At 37.5% G+C, this 18,161-nt stretch overlaps 1 protein-coding gene across 1 annotated transcript; it reads left to right on the forward strand.

Moving 5' to 3' along the window:
* Positions 1 to 998: 998 nt before the first annotated feature.
* Positions 999 to 3,896, forward strand: LOC107613954 (subtilisin-like protease SBT3.4). The gene is made up of 3 exons (XM_016316155.3): positions 999 to 1,463; positions 1,610 to 1,707; positions 3,687 to 3,896. Exons 1-3 carry the CDS (start codon positions 1,207 to 1,209, stop codon positions 3,758 to 3,760), a joined length of 429 nt encoding a protein of 142 aa, XP_016171641.1. The 5' UTR covers positions 999 to 1,206; the 3' UTR covers positions 3,761 to 3,896.
* Positions 3,897 to 18,161: the final 14,265 nt, after the last annotated feature.

Consider the following 18,161-nt stretch of genomic DNA (forward strand, 5'->3'; position numbering starts at 1 on the left):
ATCGTCCATGCAAACCTGCATCCTTGCAGGGCATCCACACCGTGTCTCAGCCCTTGGCCTCTTTTGCTGGTTAGGAATTGAGTAGAACTTCAGCGATCTAAATCCTTCTCGATGGCACACAAGTTCCTATTGTATCCTTATTTCACCACATTTTTCGCTCCTGAAACGTCTCCCGCTAAATCCATGGTGTTTTGCATATGCCTGGTAGAAATCAAACGCAATGTCAACATCTGCAAAATTAAACCGGCAAACTTTCTCCCTACTCAAGTTCACAAAATCAATCGAACCTAGCAATTCGCCAAAATCAACAATGTATAAGTCGTCATACATTCCTCCGACAGCGTCCAAATTGTTTTCCAATTCAACCCCATCCCCAGTGTCGCCATCGGCCTCTCCAAGATGGTCGTGTTCTGTTTCATCTTTATGTAACTCATACCTGTCCGACTCCATCCCTACAAAGCCTTTGTCCTCGACTGGTCTAACTCCAAGGTTTATTCTGTCATACAGTTTTGCCAAATAACAACAATACGATAATTCATCGAAACACACGCACACAGGGATATCCTTAAACAAAGTTGACAAAATTTGAGAAAACAAAAGGAGATATTTAAAATCAAATGTAGAGTGATAATACAGTCGATACCTTCTTTCTATTGACCGAGACGACGATGCCATCAAACGTTCGAGTCGCAAATTGACTGGAATTATAGGATGCGTCAACTATCGAAGACCGCCAAAAATGAAGGTCATTACCATTGTGTTCAAATATGGAGCTGGAGGACGTCCGTTTACAAACTCTATGGTCAGTTACTGAGTAGAGTTAATCAAATTGGTTAATCAAAAGTGAACAGATATAAACTATAATTTAAAAAATAAAAAAATGACCCTTCTATTTTTCATGCAATTACGAAAAAGACCCGTCAACATAAACATTCTAATTTTACACGGCCTGACTCATATGAGCCAAATAAATTTTTGGCATTTCCGCGACACAAACATGTTCCGTGTACGAATCCGTGCCCGGATAACTGACTCCAAAACAAAACGCTGAATTCCCATTAATTGTTTGCAACGCCAAAATGGTGACTTCTTTGGTAAGCAAATGAAACTACCAACTTAAAAAACCAACAAATATATATTCCTACCCCGTCAAGCCGTGTCCGCGTACACGACCTTGTTATATAAGAAAGACGACAATCAAAGCATATGATCACAGTCACACCCCTCAATCCCAATCCAAAGCCCAAGCCAAAGGCCTCTCAATCTCGATCATTTTTCCTTGTTTTCTTGGCATTGTTCCCTTTGAATTGCATCGCCATGTCGGATTCCGCTGCCAAAACCCTCGACTCTGAGGCTCTCTCTTCTGCTCCGGCGGCTTCGGTTCAAATTGTGTACACTGAGAAGCCCCACGACGAGGAGCCTGAGGCTTACCACATCAGAACCCTATCTGCTGTCCTTGGAAGGTGCCTCATTCATTCATTCTCTTACCTTTTCTTTTCGTTTTTTTTTTTTTTTTTTTTTTTTTTTTTTTTTTTTGAGAAAATTGAGCGAAATTAAAGTATTTTTTTAATAATTTTATTTTTGGGTGAAACTGGGTTGTTGACTGTAGTGAGGATGCTGCGAAGGAAGCTTTGGTGTACAGTTACAAGTCCGCAGCTAGTGGGTTCTCTGCTAAGCTTACTCCAGAGCAGGTTGCTGAAATTTCAAGTGAGTTTCTTATTTCAAATAATAATTTTTTAGGGTTTAGGGGAATGTTTTGAGAGTGGAAAGTTTGTAAGAAGGAATCATAGTAGTTTTGAAATTTCAAGACTTCGAATGCATTGGAAGCAAAACCCCACCCCTTTTTATTTGTTTTGGACCTCATCTGGTCTGTGATTTTTCCTCCCGTTGAAATTTTCTGATGTGTTATGGGTCACCTGTGAACTATGGGTAATTTGCGCTATCAATTTCATGTTCTGTTTATTTAGGGTTTTGATTTGCGGTGGCTTTTGGCATGTTTCCTGATAGATGAGAGTGAGTGTTTTTATCTCTGAACATTTGGATTGAGCTTGTCATATATAGGTTTTGAACTAGTTAAGATTCCACAAGAGTATTAGATAATCTTAACAAATGATGGAAATGTACCACTGAAAAGGTATTCTCTGGCTAAATAATCTGTTTCCTCTAATGGGAGAGTGGTTTATTGTTGGACTAGTTTGAGCGGTTGTGGTATTTGTTTATTCTAGGATAACTGGTTCACTTTTTCTTCCCTAACTGCGATTACTCAACAATTAATACAACCATAATACACTAGACAGCTTTATAAGCAACTGGAATACATGTTTGATAGTAAGCTTTTCAAGAAAACAAAATAAGCATTACAAACCATTGGATGAAAGATTATCTTCGCTAGTATTAAATATGATGAAATGATAAAATGCTCTTGTAATGCAAGTTCCTATTAGTCTAGGGGGTACTATGAATTCTGTATTAGGATAAAGTTGGTTAGAGTTAGTTTTATGAGTGATACCCATTATTATTAGTTAGGTTAAGTATTAGATATTAGGAACCAGCACCCGTAAGATTTAAGAATCAGTCTAGCCAAGAATCCTTTCCTTTTAGGATCAACAAAAATTGAAGGAAGGTACCGGCTTTCTTTCTTAGAGTTTGGTAGCTGGTTGGGTGCTCTCTATTTCAGCTTTACACTCTCACCTATCATGTTTTTCATATTGTTCCATCATGGTCAATCAATGTTTTGATCTCAATATATATATATATATATATATATATGTCGAATGTTGAACATAGGAAACACCTTTAAGATGTTCTTCTAACCACTGATTTTAAGTGGATATAGTTTATTACCTGATAGAATTAGTCGAACAAGAACTGCATTGTTATACCTGATTTTTCTTCTTCTTCCCTTTTTATTGTTTGTTTGTCACTCTTGCTCCAAATAAGTTACCCTATTTGAGGCACTTCCACTTGCCAAGCTCTATCCTTTTGTTTGCATCAAAAGATATTTTTAAGGCTTCCCCCACCCTGCTGAGTGCTGTTCCATTGCAATTATAGGAATCTAAAGAATGTGATGAATGAATCGCACCAGAAATCACAGGGTTTTGTATTGTGAATAATTGAATATGGGTTTATTAGATTCTGCATTGTGAATAATTGAATATGTGTCTCCAATGAACTTCTTTTTGCAATATTTTAGGATACAGACAATTACTCGAGTGACTGTTTTTAAAATTAAGAGTGTGTTTGTTTTAGATTATTTTACCATTAAATCTTTTTAACTGAAAAAAGAAAATCAATTTTGCATATTTTGTCGTTTTTAAGTAATTAAAATCTAAAATAAATATGGTTTCAGTTTCTTGTTGATATTAAAATGGTAGCTTCTCGTAGAGACTTATTCTCAACTATTTTCAATTATAACGCAAAACTGAATGTTGGAACATGTGTTCTTATTTTCAGTCATTAAGTATTTCAAATGAGAACCTCATATTACATCTCAACGTTAGCAAGTCTAGTTATTTTCTAATTTTCTTATAGGACGTTTTCTTTTTACAATCTATCTATATCTTTGCAAATAATTATTTTTGATTGACCATAAGTTGTCACACTATATCTGTTGCCCTTACTTTTTTTCCCTTTTTCTTCTAGTAGTACACATTTTAATGTTTCATATCTCTATCTTACTTTTGCAGAGCAACCCGGTGTTCTTCAGGTTGTCCCTGACAGGAAACTTCAACTCCATTCAGGACCAAATAGGCTGCAGTAGAGTAGAGTAGAGTTGAGGATAAGCAATTTCTATATGGTTCTCCAAAACATGTGCCTGTTCCTAAACCGATTATGACAAATATGAAATATGTGGGTTCAGAATATCCATTATATATTATTACATATATAAGCTCAAACCAATTGGCTAGGAGATCAAAGTACTCAAATTCGTGATCAATTCTACCTTTGTTATGTTGTGAAATAAATAAATAAAGAAGATAAAATAATAAATAAAAGACTCTAGTATTAATATTAGCCAATATAATTAACTCAATATAATAAAGATAATTTATATATATCTACTAATATAAGTAGTATCGTATGTAAAGAGAGAAGAGTATAAAAGAGAGAGAATATTGTTATTGATTGTTATTGCTATGTTGTTTTAATCATTGCTTCTACTATTTATACAGATGACAAGCTTTTGATTTCAACTTTCATTAATCTTAAACTTGCCTTGAAAAGTTATTCCTTCAGCATAGGAAAGATTAGCCGCCCAATTTTATAAATGGGCATTCAATACGTTCTTATCATAACATTCCCCTTTAAATGTCCATTTAGGATCATTGTCTCGATAAAACCTTACTAAAGAAAAATCCAATGAGAAAAAAACTTTAGTGAAGGAAAAAGAGTACAATATCCTCTGTGATGGGGACTACCTCATTAAAAACCTTGTCAAGAAAAATCCAATGAGAAAAAACCTGACTAAGGAAAAAAGAGTACAGTCTCTTCTTGTCGACATCATTTAATGTCTCGAAATTGGCGCATCCCAATCTCTTGTACCAATCTTTCAAAGGAGGATTTTGGAAGTGACTTTGTGAATAAATTTGCCAGATTTTTATTTTAGCGGATCTGATTGAAATCAATTGTCCCTTGATTTTGAAGATCATGAGTGAAGAAGAATTTGGGAGAAATACGCTTTGTTCTATCGCTTTTGATGTATCTGCCTTTAAGTTGAGCAATGCATGCTGTATTATCTTCAAGCAGGACAGTAGGAGCTATCTTATGATCAATAAGTCCACATGATGACAGGATATATTGGATAAAACTCCTGAGCAAAAAACACTCGCGACTTGCTTCATGTATCGCTAATATTTCGGCATGATTAGAGGAGGTTGCTGCTATCGTCTGTTTCGTGGACTTCCATGATATAACTGTACCACCATATGTAAACAGATATCCTGTTTGAGATCTCCCTTTATGTGGATCAGACAAGTATCCAACATCTGCATAGCCAACTAGTTGTGACTTGGATTCATAGGGATAAAACAATCCCATATCAACCGTTCCCTGAAGATATCGAAAGATTTGTTTGATTCCACTCCAATGTCTTCTGGTTGGAGAAGAACTATATCTTGCTAGTAAATTCACAGCAAATGATATATCGGGTCTTGTATTATTAGCAAGATACATTAGCGCTCCAATGGCACTGAGATATGGTACTTCAGGACCAAGGATATCTTCATTTTCTTCTTTAGGACGGAATTTATCCTTTTCCACATCCAAAGATCTTACGATCATTGGGGTACTCAAAGGATGTGACTTATCCATATAGAATTTTTTCAAGATCTTCTCTGTGTATGTTGTTTGATGAATAAAGATCTCATTTTTTATATGCTCGATCTGCAGGCCGAGACAAAATTTAGTCCTTCCAAGATCTTTCATCTCAAACTCTTCTTTTAGAGTTTTTATAATTGTTGAAATCTCTTCAGGAGTCCCAATGATATTTAAATCATCAACGTACACAGCAATTATAATGAATTCAGATGCAGATTTCTTTATGAAAACACATGGACAGATATCATCATTCTTGAATCCATCTTTGGCCAGATACTCAGTAAGACGATTATACCACATTCGTCCAGATTGTTTCAGACCATATAAAGATCTTTGTAATTTGACTGAGTATAACCCTTGTGAATATTCATTAGATGGTTTGGATATCTTTAGTCCTTCAGGGACTTTCATATAGATATCTTGATCTAATGAGCCGTATAAATAGGCTGTTACCACATCCATTAAATGCATATGCAGTTTATGATATGCAGATAAACTGACCAAATAGCGCAATGTTATCGCATCCACTACAGGGAAATACGTTTCTTCATAATCTATACCGGGCCTTTGTGAAAAATCTTGTGCCACAAGTCGGGCTTTGTAGCACACAACTTCATTTTTCTCATTTCGTTTTCTCACAAATACCCATCTGTATCCAACAGGTTTTACATCTTCTGGTGTACGGACTACAGGTCCAAAGACTTCATGTTTTGCAAGTGAGTCTAATTCAGCCTTCATGGCTTCTTCCCATTTTGGCCAATCATTCCTTTGTCGACATTCTTCGACTGATCTTGGCTCAAGATCCTTACTTTCATGCATGATATTTAATGCCACATTATATGCAAATATTTCATTGACAATTGCCTTATTTCGGTCCCATTTCTCTCCTGTAAAGACATAATTTATCGAGATCTCGTCATTTTCACAATTTCAGGTACCTGAATGTCTTCTGGCGTTAAAACTATATCAGAATTTTGGACAACTGTAGGTGTCTTTACTATGTCTTTTTCAACAGGGATAGTATTTACCTCTTTTCTCTTTCGAGGATTTTTGCCTTTGGAACCGACAGGCCTGCCACGCTTTTGGCGTGAATTTGTTTCAGGGGCTATTTGTCCTACTGGGACATCAATTCGAATTGGGGCATTTTCCACTAGTATATACGACTTGGTTATCCTCTTTGTATCGAAAAATGTATTAGGCAATTCATTTGGTATTCTTTGCAAATGTATAATTTTTTGAACTTCTAGTTCACATTCCCCTGATCGAGGATCTAAATGCATCAACGATGATGCATTCCAATTTAGTTCCTTTTCAGGAAGCTTATTCTCTCCTCTTAATGTTGGAAATTTGATTCATCAAAATGACAATCCGCAAACCGGGCTTTAAATACATCTCCAGTTTGTATCTCAAGATACCTCACTATAGAGGGAGAATCATATCCAACATATATCCCTAATTTTCTTTGGGGTCCCATTTTGGTGCGATTAGGTGATGCAATGGGAACATATATCGCACCCCCAAATATTCTTAAATGGGAAACATTTGGCTGCTGGTCAAAAGCTAATTGCATAGGAGAGATGATGGTGGCGGAAATCGACCTGTTAAGAAATTAATAAACGAATTGCATTGCAAGTATAGTTCTCAACCAGCTAAGATCCGCCTTCTCAATTTAAAAGGGGTTGTCACAAAAATTCAAATTAAAAATACTGGGAGTATGAGTCCCTGGTCGTCTCCCAACGAGTTGCAGGAAAGAGTGATAATTTATCAATTAGAAATTTTTCAGAAGGTTTGAATTGGATAATGAGTAATTAAAGTATTTGTAAATTAAAGCAATAAAACTAAGAATTATTATTAATATAAAAGCCTTGACTGGGGAATTGATTAATCGGAAGTTCTATCCTTGTTGGAATCTTCTCAAATGTAATGTAAAGCGGTTGTTGTTTTCACTTAGTTAACCCTTACTGAGTAAAGGAAAGTCAAGTGATTGAACTGATTCTTATCCATAGATCCTAGTCCTTTCCATTGGGAAGGTCTAGCGTTAGTAGATATAGAATTAGCCAACAATGTTCAAATTAACCAAGCACTTGAGCATTCCAACTCAAGCGTCTCCTCTTAATCAACCCCCATGTCAAGTAGAAAATCTACTCCATTGACATATAATTAATATTCATAAAAATATAAGAAGACATAATAAATTAAATAAAATAAAATAGAGAATTAAAATTAATTAAAATTAAAAGTAATTCTATATATTAATAAATTCAAAATGCAACAAGCTTATTTGAATAGGGTCAATGAGCAATGAGTAAAAGTAAAGGAATAAGGAAACAAACTAAAGTAATGTCTTCACGGAGGTAATGATTCTTCGGCATCCAAAAATCCAAAGCAAAAGTATAAACTACTAATGTAAAGCTAATCTAGATTCAGATATGAAACTGAAAACAATCCTAATATCGATGTATCTGAATGTGTGTGGATGCCTGTTGAGTTTCTGCATGTTCCCTAGGTTTTGTCTGTGTTTCTGGGCCAAAAACTGGGTTAAAATGCGGCCCGAAATCGCCCCCAGCGTATTCTGTTATTTTTGCAGATTGCGCAGGTCACGCGTACGCGTCGTCCACGTGTTCGCGTCATTCAGCGATTTTTCTTGTCACGCGTTCGCGTCATCCACGCGTTCGCGTCATTCGTGTAGACTTCAATCCACGCGTTTGCGTCAGGCACGCGTTCACGTCACTGCGATTTCTTCTTTTCGCGCGCTCGTGTGAGCCATGCGCTCACGTCATTATTCGCTGGTCATCTCCTTGGTTTCTTGTGTTCTTTCCATTTTTGCAAGCTTCCTCTCTATTCTCTAAGCCATTCCTGCTCTATGAAGCCTGAAACACTTAACACACGGATCACGGCATCGAATGGGATGAAGGAGAGTTAAAATGTATAATTAAAAGATCTCTAGGAAGCAAGTTTTCAACCATGGAATAATTTTGGGAAGGAATTGTAATATCATGCTAATCATATGAATAAGTAGGTAAAGACTTGATAAAAACACTCAATTAAACACAATATAAATCATAAAATAATGGTTTATCAACTTCCCTACACTTTAAACGTTAGCATGTCCTTATGCTTAGTTTTAAGGAGATAAATTAAATGAGTAGGGAAATGTAAAACTCATGCTATGCAATGCAACCTATATATATGAATGCAACTATATGATTCTTGTCTACTTGGTTAAAATAAATAAGCTTTTCTAGACAAACATAAATTAGATTTCACTAATTCAAATTATATTGTAAAAACATGTAACATTGTAAGAAGACAGCTCATGAAAGTAGGGAACATAGAATTAAGCACTGAACCCTCACTGATGGTGTATATGCACTCTAGTCTCTCAAGTGTCTAGGGTAATTACTCTACTCTTCTCTAATCATGCTTTCTAAACTTTATTTTTCACCTAACCAATCAACAATATTTAATGTACCAATACAACATCATGAGGTCTTTTTCAAGGTTGTAATGGGGTTAAGGTAAGGGTAAGGGTATACATATGGCTAAGTGAGCTATAAATTGAATCTTTGACTAACTTAAGCTTTTATCTAGAATACATACACTCCATATAACTCTAGAATCATGCCTAGCTACCCATAATTTTCACTTTTGCATTATATACTCATGTATTAACTTTTCCTTAAATTTTTATCACATATGCATTGATCTTTTGAACTTAACTTAATTTTAGAATTGGGGTAATTTTGTCCCCTTATTTATTTACTTAATTACTACTATTTTTTTTTACTATGAAAAATAAACATAACTTATCAATGCACATGGATTTTATATACTATTTTTGTAGTTTCACATGAGTAGGTACCCAAATTCCCATTATTTTATTAAGGTAAGAACATAACATATTCCTTTATTAACCCATGTTCCCACAATTTTCCCATGCTTAATCAACACACAATTTCTATCTTAAGCTAACCAAAGATTCAATTGGGATATTTAATTGTTTTTCCATTTAAGGCTATTAATGTGGTAAAATATAGAACAAATGGGATTAAAAGGCTCAAAGTGGCTGACAAGGATGATTAAAAGGTAGGCTTATTTGGGATAAGTGAGCTAAACAATTAATGGCCTCAATCATATGCATGCATATAAATAAATTAAACATTGGACATATAGGATGAAACAAAACAAAGATTACAATCATAAAGAAGTAAACACACAAGAATAAAATATTTATGGTTAAATAGTGTAACCATGTAATTAGGCTCAAAATCTCACGGGTTGTGTGTTCTCAGCTTTTTTAACTATGTTCCAATTACAACTTCTAACAAGTTTAACACAAAAGATTTATTTTAAATTAGTGAAATGTTTCAAAAATAGGGTCTTAAAAAGAAACTTATTATTTTTTTCAATCAAGTAGAACATGCATGCAACTAATTATTACTATGCAATTTATCCTATCCTAAACAAAAGAAAAATTAACTAAATATCCTATATTATTGGTGTTTAAAGGAGAAGAAATTACCTCCGGAAGTCAGGTACTGACCGACTGATGAGAGAACTTTTGCGTGGTCTAGAAATTTGCAGATAAATCCTCGTTGCAAGTATAGCTTCTAAACCAACAAAAGTCCTTTCATACAAACGTTTTGGTTGTCACAAGTAACAAACCCCTTTAAAATTGATAACCGAGTATTTAAACCTCGGGTCGTCTTCTCAGCAGGGAAGTATGTTCTTATTATTGGTTATGAAGATTGTAAATTGAGGTTTTGAAGGTAGGGAGCAAGTAATTTATATTGCAATTAAAATAAGTAAAAGACTGTAAAATAAATAAATAACTGTAAAATAAACTTTTGGCAAGGTATGAGAAATTAGAAGTCCTATCCTAGTTATCCTTATCAATGATGATGAAAATTGAATCTTAATTCCACTCAATTAGTCTTTACTTAAAGCAAAGAAAGGTCAAGTGACTAATTAGTTTGATCTTCGAATCCTAGTTAATCCCTAAGGAAAGATTGGGATTATAGAAGTTCAGTTCAATTAGCAAAGATAACAATTATCAATCATGCTTGAGTTTGATAACTCCTGAGTTACTGATTTCTTAACCAAGACCAAAAGGAGAAAAGTAAATCTACTGGAATAAAAATGTCTTCAGATGGGAATAACAATAATGTAAATAAAAGAAAGCAATAATAAACTGAAATACCTCAAATAACATTAATTCAAAGAGTAATCTATAACATAGAAGAATTCATAAATAAAATTAGGAAAATAATAAAAAGGAATATTGAACCTGATAAAAAGAGATAATCCTGAAAGCGCATAAAATCCTAAATCTAAATCTTAATCCTAAAGAGAGAGGAGAGAATCTCCCTCTCAAAACTAAATCTAAATCATGGAAAACTAAATAATTGGAGACTCTCCCTTTGAATGGATGCATTCCTCCACTTCATAACCTCTGGTCTATGCCTTCTGGACTTGGATTTGGGCCAAAAAGAGCCTCAGAAATCGCTATGAGCGTTTTCTGCAATTTCTGGTGCGTGGCCTCTGTCATGCGTCCACGTGGGTCACGCGGTCGCATCAATTGGAGTTTTCCTTATCACGCGATCACGTCAGTCATGCGACTGCGTCATATGTGTTTTGCTCGAGGCGCGCGGTCGCGTCAGTCATGCGGCCGCGTCAATGCCTTTTCGCGCTGGCATACGGCCGCGTCGCCCATGCGATCGCGTGGCTGCCAGTTTCTTCAAAAACTCTGTTTTGTGCTTTCCTTCCATTTTTGTATGTTTTCATTCCATCCTTTAAGTCATTCCTGCCTTAGAAGATCTGAAACTACTCAACACACGAATCACGGCATCGAATGAAAATAAAGGGCAATCAAAATAATTATTTTTAAGCATAGGAAACATGTTTTTCACATACATCACATAATAAGGAAGGGAAAGTAAAACCATGAAATTAATATGAATAAGTTGGTGAAGGATTGAATAAATCACTCAGATTAAGCACAAAATATATCATAAAATATGGGTTTATCAACCTCCCCACACTTAAACAATAGCATGTCCTCATGCTAAGTCCAAGATAAAGAGTAAGTTAAGGTTAAAGTGGTGGAATCTTGGTGCACGAATCGTGAATTACACTTTTCACAACGCGTACCACTAACCAGCAAGTGCACTGGGTCGTCCAAGTAATACCTTACGTGAGTAAGGGTCGAATCCCACGGAGATTGTTGGTTTGAAGCAATCTATGGTTATCTTGTAAATCTTAGTCAGGAAGTCAATTATGTTTATCAATTGAATTGTGAATAACCAGTAGAGCATAAATTAAAGGTTACTTGTTGTGCAGTAATGGAGAATATGTTGGAGTTTTGGAGATGCTTTGTCTTCTGAATCTCTGCTTTCCTCTGTCTTCTGATTCATGCACGCACGTCCCCCTATGGCAAGCTGTGTGTTGGTGGATCACCGTTGTCAATGGCTACCTTCCATCCTTCCAGTGAAAACTACGCTCACGCGCTCTGTCACAGCACGGCTAATCACCGGTTGGTTCTCGATCCGGTTGGAATAGGATTTACTATCCTTTTGCGTCTGTCACTAACGCCCAGCCTTCAAGAGTTTGAAGCTCGTCACAGTCATTCAATCCTTGAATCCTACTCGGAATACCACAGACAAGGTTTAGACTTTCCGGATTCTCATGAATGCCGCCATCAGTTCTAGCTTATACCACGGAGATTCTGATTAAGGAATCTAAGAGATACTCATTCAATCGTATATAGAACGGAGGTGGTTGTCAGACACACGTTCATGATTTGAGGAAGGTGATGAGTGTCACAGCTCATCACCTCCATCACAGTTAAGCGCGAATGAACATCTTAGATAGGAACAAGCGTGTTTGAATGGAAAACAGAAATACTTGCATTAATTCATCGAGACACAGCAGAGCTCCTCACCCTCAACAATGGGGTTTAGAGACTCATGCCGTCAGAGAATACAAAGTTTAGATTTGAAATGTCATGAAATACAAAATAAGTCTCTAAAAGTTGTTTAAATACTAAACTAGTAGCCTAGGGTTACAAAATATGAGTGGACTATGATGGATGATGCAGAGGTCCACTTCTGGGGCCCACTTGGTGTGTGCTGGGGCTGAGATTTGAGTGAGTCACGTACAGAGGCCATTTGTGGAGTTGAACGCCAGTTTTTATGCCAGTTTGGGCGTTCAACTCCAGTTTTTGATCCTTTTCTGGCGCTGGACGCCAGAATTGGGCAGAGAACTGGCGTTGAACGCCAGTTTACGTCGTCTATCCTTGTGCAAAGTATGGACTATTATATATTGCTGGAAAGTCCTGGATGTCTACTTTCCAACGCAATTGGAAGCACGCCATTTCGAGTTCTGTAGCTCCAGAAAATCCACTTTGAGTGCAGGGAGGTCAGAATCCAACAACATCAGCAGTCCTTTTTCAGCCTGAATCAGATTTTTGCTCAGCTCCTTCAATTTCAGCCAGAAAAATACCTGAAATTACAGAAAAACACACAACTCATGGTAAAGTCCAGAAATATGAATTTTTTCCTAAAAACTACTAGAAATAGACTAAAAACTAACTAAAACATACTCAAAACTATATGAAATTATCCCCAAAAAGCGTATAAAATATCCGCTCATCACAACACCAAACTTAAACTGTTGCTTGTCCTCAAGCAACTAGATAAATAAAATAGAAGACTAATAGGTTGAGAAGCAATAATATCTCAGAGTTTTTTGATTGAAGCTCAGATTCTAATTAGATGAGCGGGACTAGTAGCTTTTTGCTTCTGAACAGTTTTGGCATCTCACTTTATCCATTGAAGCTCAGAGTGATTGGCATCTATAGGAAGTCAGATTCAGATGGTGTTATTGATTCTCTTAGTTCAGTGTGATGATTCTTGAACACAGCTTCTTTATGAGTCTTGGCCGTGGCCCTAAGCACTTTGTTTTCCAGTATTACTACCGGATACATAAATGCCACAGACACATAACTGGGTGAACCTTTTCAGATTGTGACTCAGCTTTGCTAAAGTCCCCAATTAGAGGTGTCCAGAGTTCTTAAGCACACTCTTCCTTTTGCTTTGGACCTTGACTTTAACCGCTCAGTCTCAAGTTTTCACTTGACACCTGCACGCCACAAGCACATGGTTAGGGACAGCTTGGTTTAGCCGCTTAGACCAGGATTTCAGTCCTTTAGGCCCTCCTATCTACTGATGCTCAAAGCCTTGGGATCCTTTTTAATTGCCCTTGCCTTTTGGTTTTAAGGGTTATTGGCTTTTTCTGCTTGCTTCTTTTTTTTTTTTTTTTTTTTTTTCCTGCAAGCTTTGTTCTTTGCTGCTTTTTCTTGCTTCAAGAATCATTTTTATGATTTTTCAGATTATCAATAACATGTCTCATGTTCATTATTCTTTCAAGAGCCAACATATTTAACAATCTTAAACAACAAATTCAAAAGACATATGCACTGTTCAAGCATTCATTCAGAAGACAGAAAGCATTGCCACCACATTTAACCAATTAGAATTTGTTTTATTCAAAACTCGAAATTTTATTGCCTCTTATTCAAAAGATCTACTACTTTATTCATGTTTAATGATGATGAGAAAAATAAACTATAGCTTAACTAGAGATAAAATCAAATAAATACTAATTACTATTATATGACTTCTAAGGTAAACTTTTTATAAGGACACTGTCACAGAGTTAAGGCAGAAATTGGAAATTAACAACCTTTATTCTGGGGGTATGGGGGTTCCTCTGATCCTTGGGAGGCTTGGTATTACAGAAGACTTTTGGCGCTTCAGTTCCCTTAAGTCACGTCCCTGCTCCTCTTGTTCTTTAAGCATATGGGTCAGCATTTGACTGTGTTCCTTCTGTTGTTTTATTATCTGATCCATAGCTGCCTGCATCTTGGTGATGGATGTCTCTAAATATTCCCAGTATTCAGCTTGAGGTATCTCTGGAAGGAATTCCTGTGCTCTCTTCTTGATGGGATCCTCCTGTGCCTGTTGTCTCTCCATTGATGCTTTGGTGATTGACTTTTCAATTAGGATATATTCAGTTATTCCCATCTTGACTCCAGCGTCCTTGCAGAGCAGAGAAATCACGCTTGGATAAGCCAACCTGGCTTCTTTTGAATTTTTGTTAGCAATCTTATAGAGCTCAGTTGAAATCAGCTGATGAACCTCCACTTCTTTTCCCATCATGATGCAATGAATCATCACTGCTCTTTTAACTGTGACTTCAGAACGGTTGCTAGTGGGCAACAGAGAACGCCCAATGAAGTCCAGCCATCCTCTGGCAACTGGTTTGAGATCCTCTCTCTTGAGTTGATTTGGGACGCCCTTTGTGTTGGTGGTCCACCTGGCTCCAGGGATACATATGTCCTCTAGAATCTTATCCAGGCCAATGTCTACTCTCATCATCCTCCTGTTGAAGGAGTCTGGATCATCCTTTAGCTGAGGTAGCTTTAATATCTCTCTGATCTTGTCAGGGGTGGTATGAACAATTTTTCCCCTGACCATGGTCCGAAACTCGTAGCAGGCAGTTCCAGATAGTCTTTGCTTGTCAGTCTGCCACATATTAGCATAAAACTCCTGGACCATGTTCCTTCCTACTTTCGTTTCAGGATTAGCTAGGACTTCCCAGTTCCTGATTCGAATTTGCTCCTGGATCTCCGGATATTCGTTTTCTTTCAGATCGAATCTAACTTCCGGGATCACTGATCTCAGACCCATTACTTTAAGATAATGGTCTGAATGTTCTTTAGATAAGAACTTCCCTTGATTCCAAAGTGGTTTTGGAACGCTCTCTTTCTTGCCTCTTGGAGTGTATTGTTTCCCTTTGAGAGCCATAATCTTAGTAGTGATCTCGGATAAACACACCAAACTTAGAGGTTTGCTTGTCCTCAAGCAAAAGAAAAGAAATGAGAGGGATAGAAGGAGATTGAGAAGCACTTGATGATGAAGGAGGGGGGATGCCGAGCCCAATTTAAAGGGTGGGGGGGTGGGTTTTCGAAAAATTGGAGGAGATAAGATAAAAAGATTGAGTTGAAAAAGATAAGATAGAAGATAGAGTTTAATTTTGAAAAGATATGATAGATTTTTGAAAAAGAGAACTCTGAATTTTGAAAAAGATAATATGGATATTTGAAAAAGATATGGATTAGTTGAAAAGATTTTTGAGTGAAAAAGATAGATTTGTTTTCAGAAAAGATTTTGAAAAGAGTTGGATTGAATTTGGAAAGATGGATTTTTAGAAATTAAGGATTTTAGAAATCAGGGTTCTTGATATGTTCATGTAAAAATCATGCATTGAAGCATAAAATTTGAAATTAAAATGGAAATACGTGTGGGATTACTGGATTTGGCTCCTCCCTGTCCTCCTGGCGTTTGAACGCCCAAACACTGCCTGTTTTGGGCGTTCAGCGCCCAAATGTTGGTCTCCTGGGCGTTCAGCGCCCAGTTGCTGCCCTTCCTGGTGTTCAACGCCCAGTGGGTGGCCATTTCTGGCGTTGAACGCCCAAATGCTGCCATTACTGGCGTTCAGCGCCCAGTGGATGCCCATTTTGGGCGCTGAACGCCCAAAATGCCCCTTTACTGGCGTTTTCTTGCCATTGAGCTCTTTTACTCTGTTTTGTGTGCCGAGGTCTTCTGTAAATGATTATTTACCTTGTTGTCAATGAACTCTTATATAAAAAATAAAGATAGAAATAGGGCAAAATGCTTAGAGGATTGTTGCCCCATGGCTGGGTTGCCTCCCAGCAAGCGCTTCTTTATTGTCTATAGCTGGACCTTGCTGAGCTTTTAATCTAGCTTCAGCCTTGAGCATTCTTGCTCAGTGTTGCCTTCAAGATAATGCTTGATTCTCTGTCCATTGACAATGAACTTCTTATCAGAATCAATATCTTGAAGCTCCACATAACCATATGGTGACACACTTGTAATCACGTATGGTCCCCTCCACCGGGATTTCAGTTTCCCGGGGAATAGCCTGAGTCTAGAGTTAAACAACAGGACCTTCTGTCCTGGTTCAAAGATTCTAGATGACAGCTTTCTGTCATGCCATTTTTTTGATTTTTCTTTATAAAGCTTGGCATTTTCGAAAGCTGTGAATCTGAATTCCTCTAGCTCATTTAGCTGGAGCAATCGTTTTTCTCCTGCTAATTTGGCATCTATGTTTAGGAATCTGGTTGCCCAGTAGGCCTTATGTTCCAGTTCCACGGGCAAGTGGCATGCCTTACCATACACGAGTTGGTATGGAGAGGTCCCTATAGGGGTCTTGAATGCTGTTCTGTAAGCCCACAGAGCGTCATCCAAGCTCCTTGCCCAATCCTTTCTACGGGTATTTACTGTCCGTTCCAGGATTCTCTTTAATTCTCTGTTAGAGACTTCAGCTTGCCCGTTGGTTTGTGGATGATATGGAGTGGCCACTTTGTGGCGAATTCCATACCGAACCATGGCAGAGTAAAGCTGTTTATTGCAGAAGTGAGTGCTCCCATCACTGATTAACACTCTAGGGACACCAAACCTGCTAAAGATATGTTTCTGGAGGAACTTCAGCACTGTTTTAGTATCATTGGTGGGTGTGGCAATAGCCTCAACCCATTTTGATACATAGTCAACTGCCACCAGAATATAAGTGTTTGAGTATGATGGTGGGAAAGGTCCCATGAAGTCAATTCCCCATACATCAAACAACTCTATTTCCAAGATTCCTTGTTGAGGCATGGCGTAACCATGAGGCAGATTACCAGCTCTTTGGCAACTGTCACAATTACGTACAAACTCTCGGGAATCTTTATAGAGTGTGGGCCAATAGAAGCCACATTGGAGGACCTTGGTGGCTGTTCGCTCACCTCCGAAATGGCCTCCATATTGAGATCCATGGCAATGCCATAGGATTCTCTGTGCTTCCTCTTTGGGGACACACCTACGGATAATTCCGTCTGCACATCTCTTAAAGAGATAGGGTTCATCCCACAAGTAGTACTTTGCATCAGTAATTAGTTTCTTCTTTTGTATTCTATTGTACTCCTTGGGTATGAACCTTGCAGCTTTATAGTTTGCAATATCGGCAAACCATGGTGCTTCCTGAATGGCAAATAGATGCTCATCAGGGAACGTCTCAGAGATCTCAAGAAAGGGGAGGGACGTCCCTTCCACTGGCTCTATCCGGGACAGATGATCAGCTACTTGGTTCTCTGTCCCTTTTCTGTCTCTTATTTCTATATCAAACTCTTGCAGAAGCAATACCCATCTGATGAGCCTGGGTTTTGAATCCTGCTTTGTGAGTAGATATTTAAGAGCAGCATGGTCAGTATACACAATCACTTTTGATCCTACTAAGTATGATCTGAACTTGTCAATGGCGTAAACCACTGCAAGTAGTTCTTTTTCTGTGGTTGTGTAATTTTTCTGGGCATCATTTAGAACGCGACTGGCATAATAAATGACATGCAGAAGCTTGTCATGCCTCTGTCCCAATACTGCACCAATGGCATGATTACTGGCATCACACATTAACTCAAATGGCAATGTCCAGTCTGGTGCCGAAATGACTGGTGCTGTGACCAGCTTAGCTTTCAGCGTTTCAAACGCCTGCAGGCATGCTGTGTCAAACACAAATGGCGTGTCAGCAGCTAGCAGATTGCTTAGAGGTTTTGCGATTTTTGAAAAATCCTTTATAAACCTCCTATAGAATCCTGCATGCCCCAGAAAGCTTCTGATTGCCTTAACATTGGCAGGTGGTGGTAATTTTTCAATTACCTCTATTTTTGCTTGATCCACCTCTATTCCCTTGTTTGAGATTTTATGCCCAAGAACAATTCCTTC

Source organism: Arachis ipaensis, chromosome B2 (assembly GCF_059453495.1).
Source record: "Arachis ipaensis isolate K30076 ecotype BB chromosome B2, ASM5945349v1, whole genome shotgun sequence".
Taxonomy (NCBI): Eukaryota; Viridiplantae; Streptophyta; class Magnoliopsida; order Fabales; family Fabaceae; genus Arachis; species Arachis ipaensis.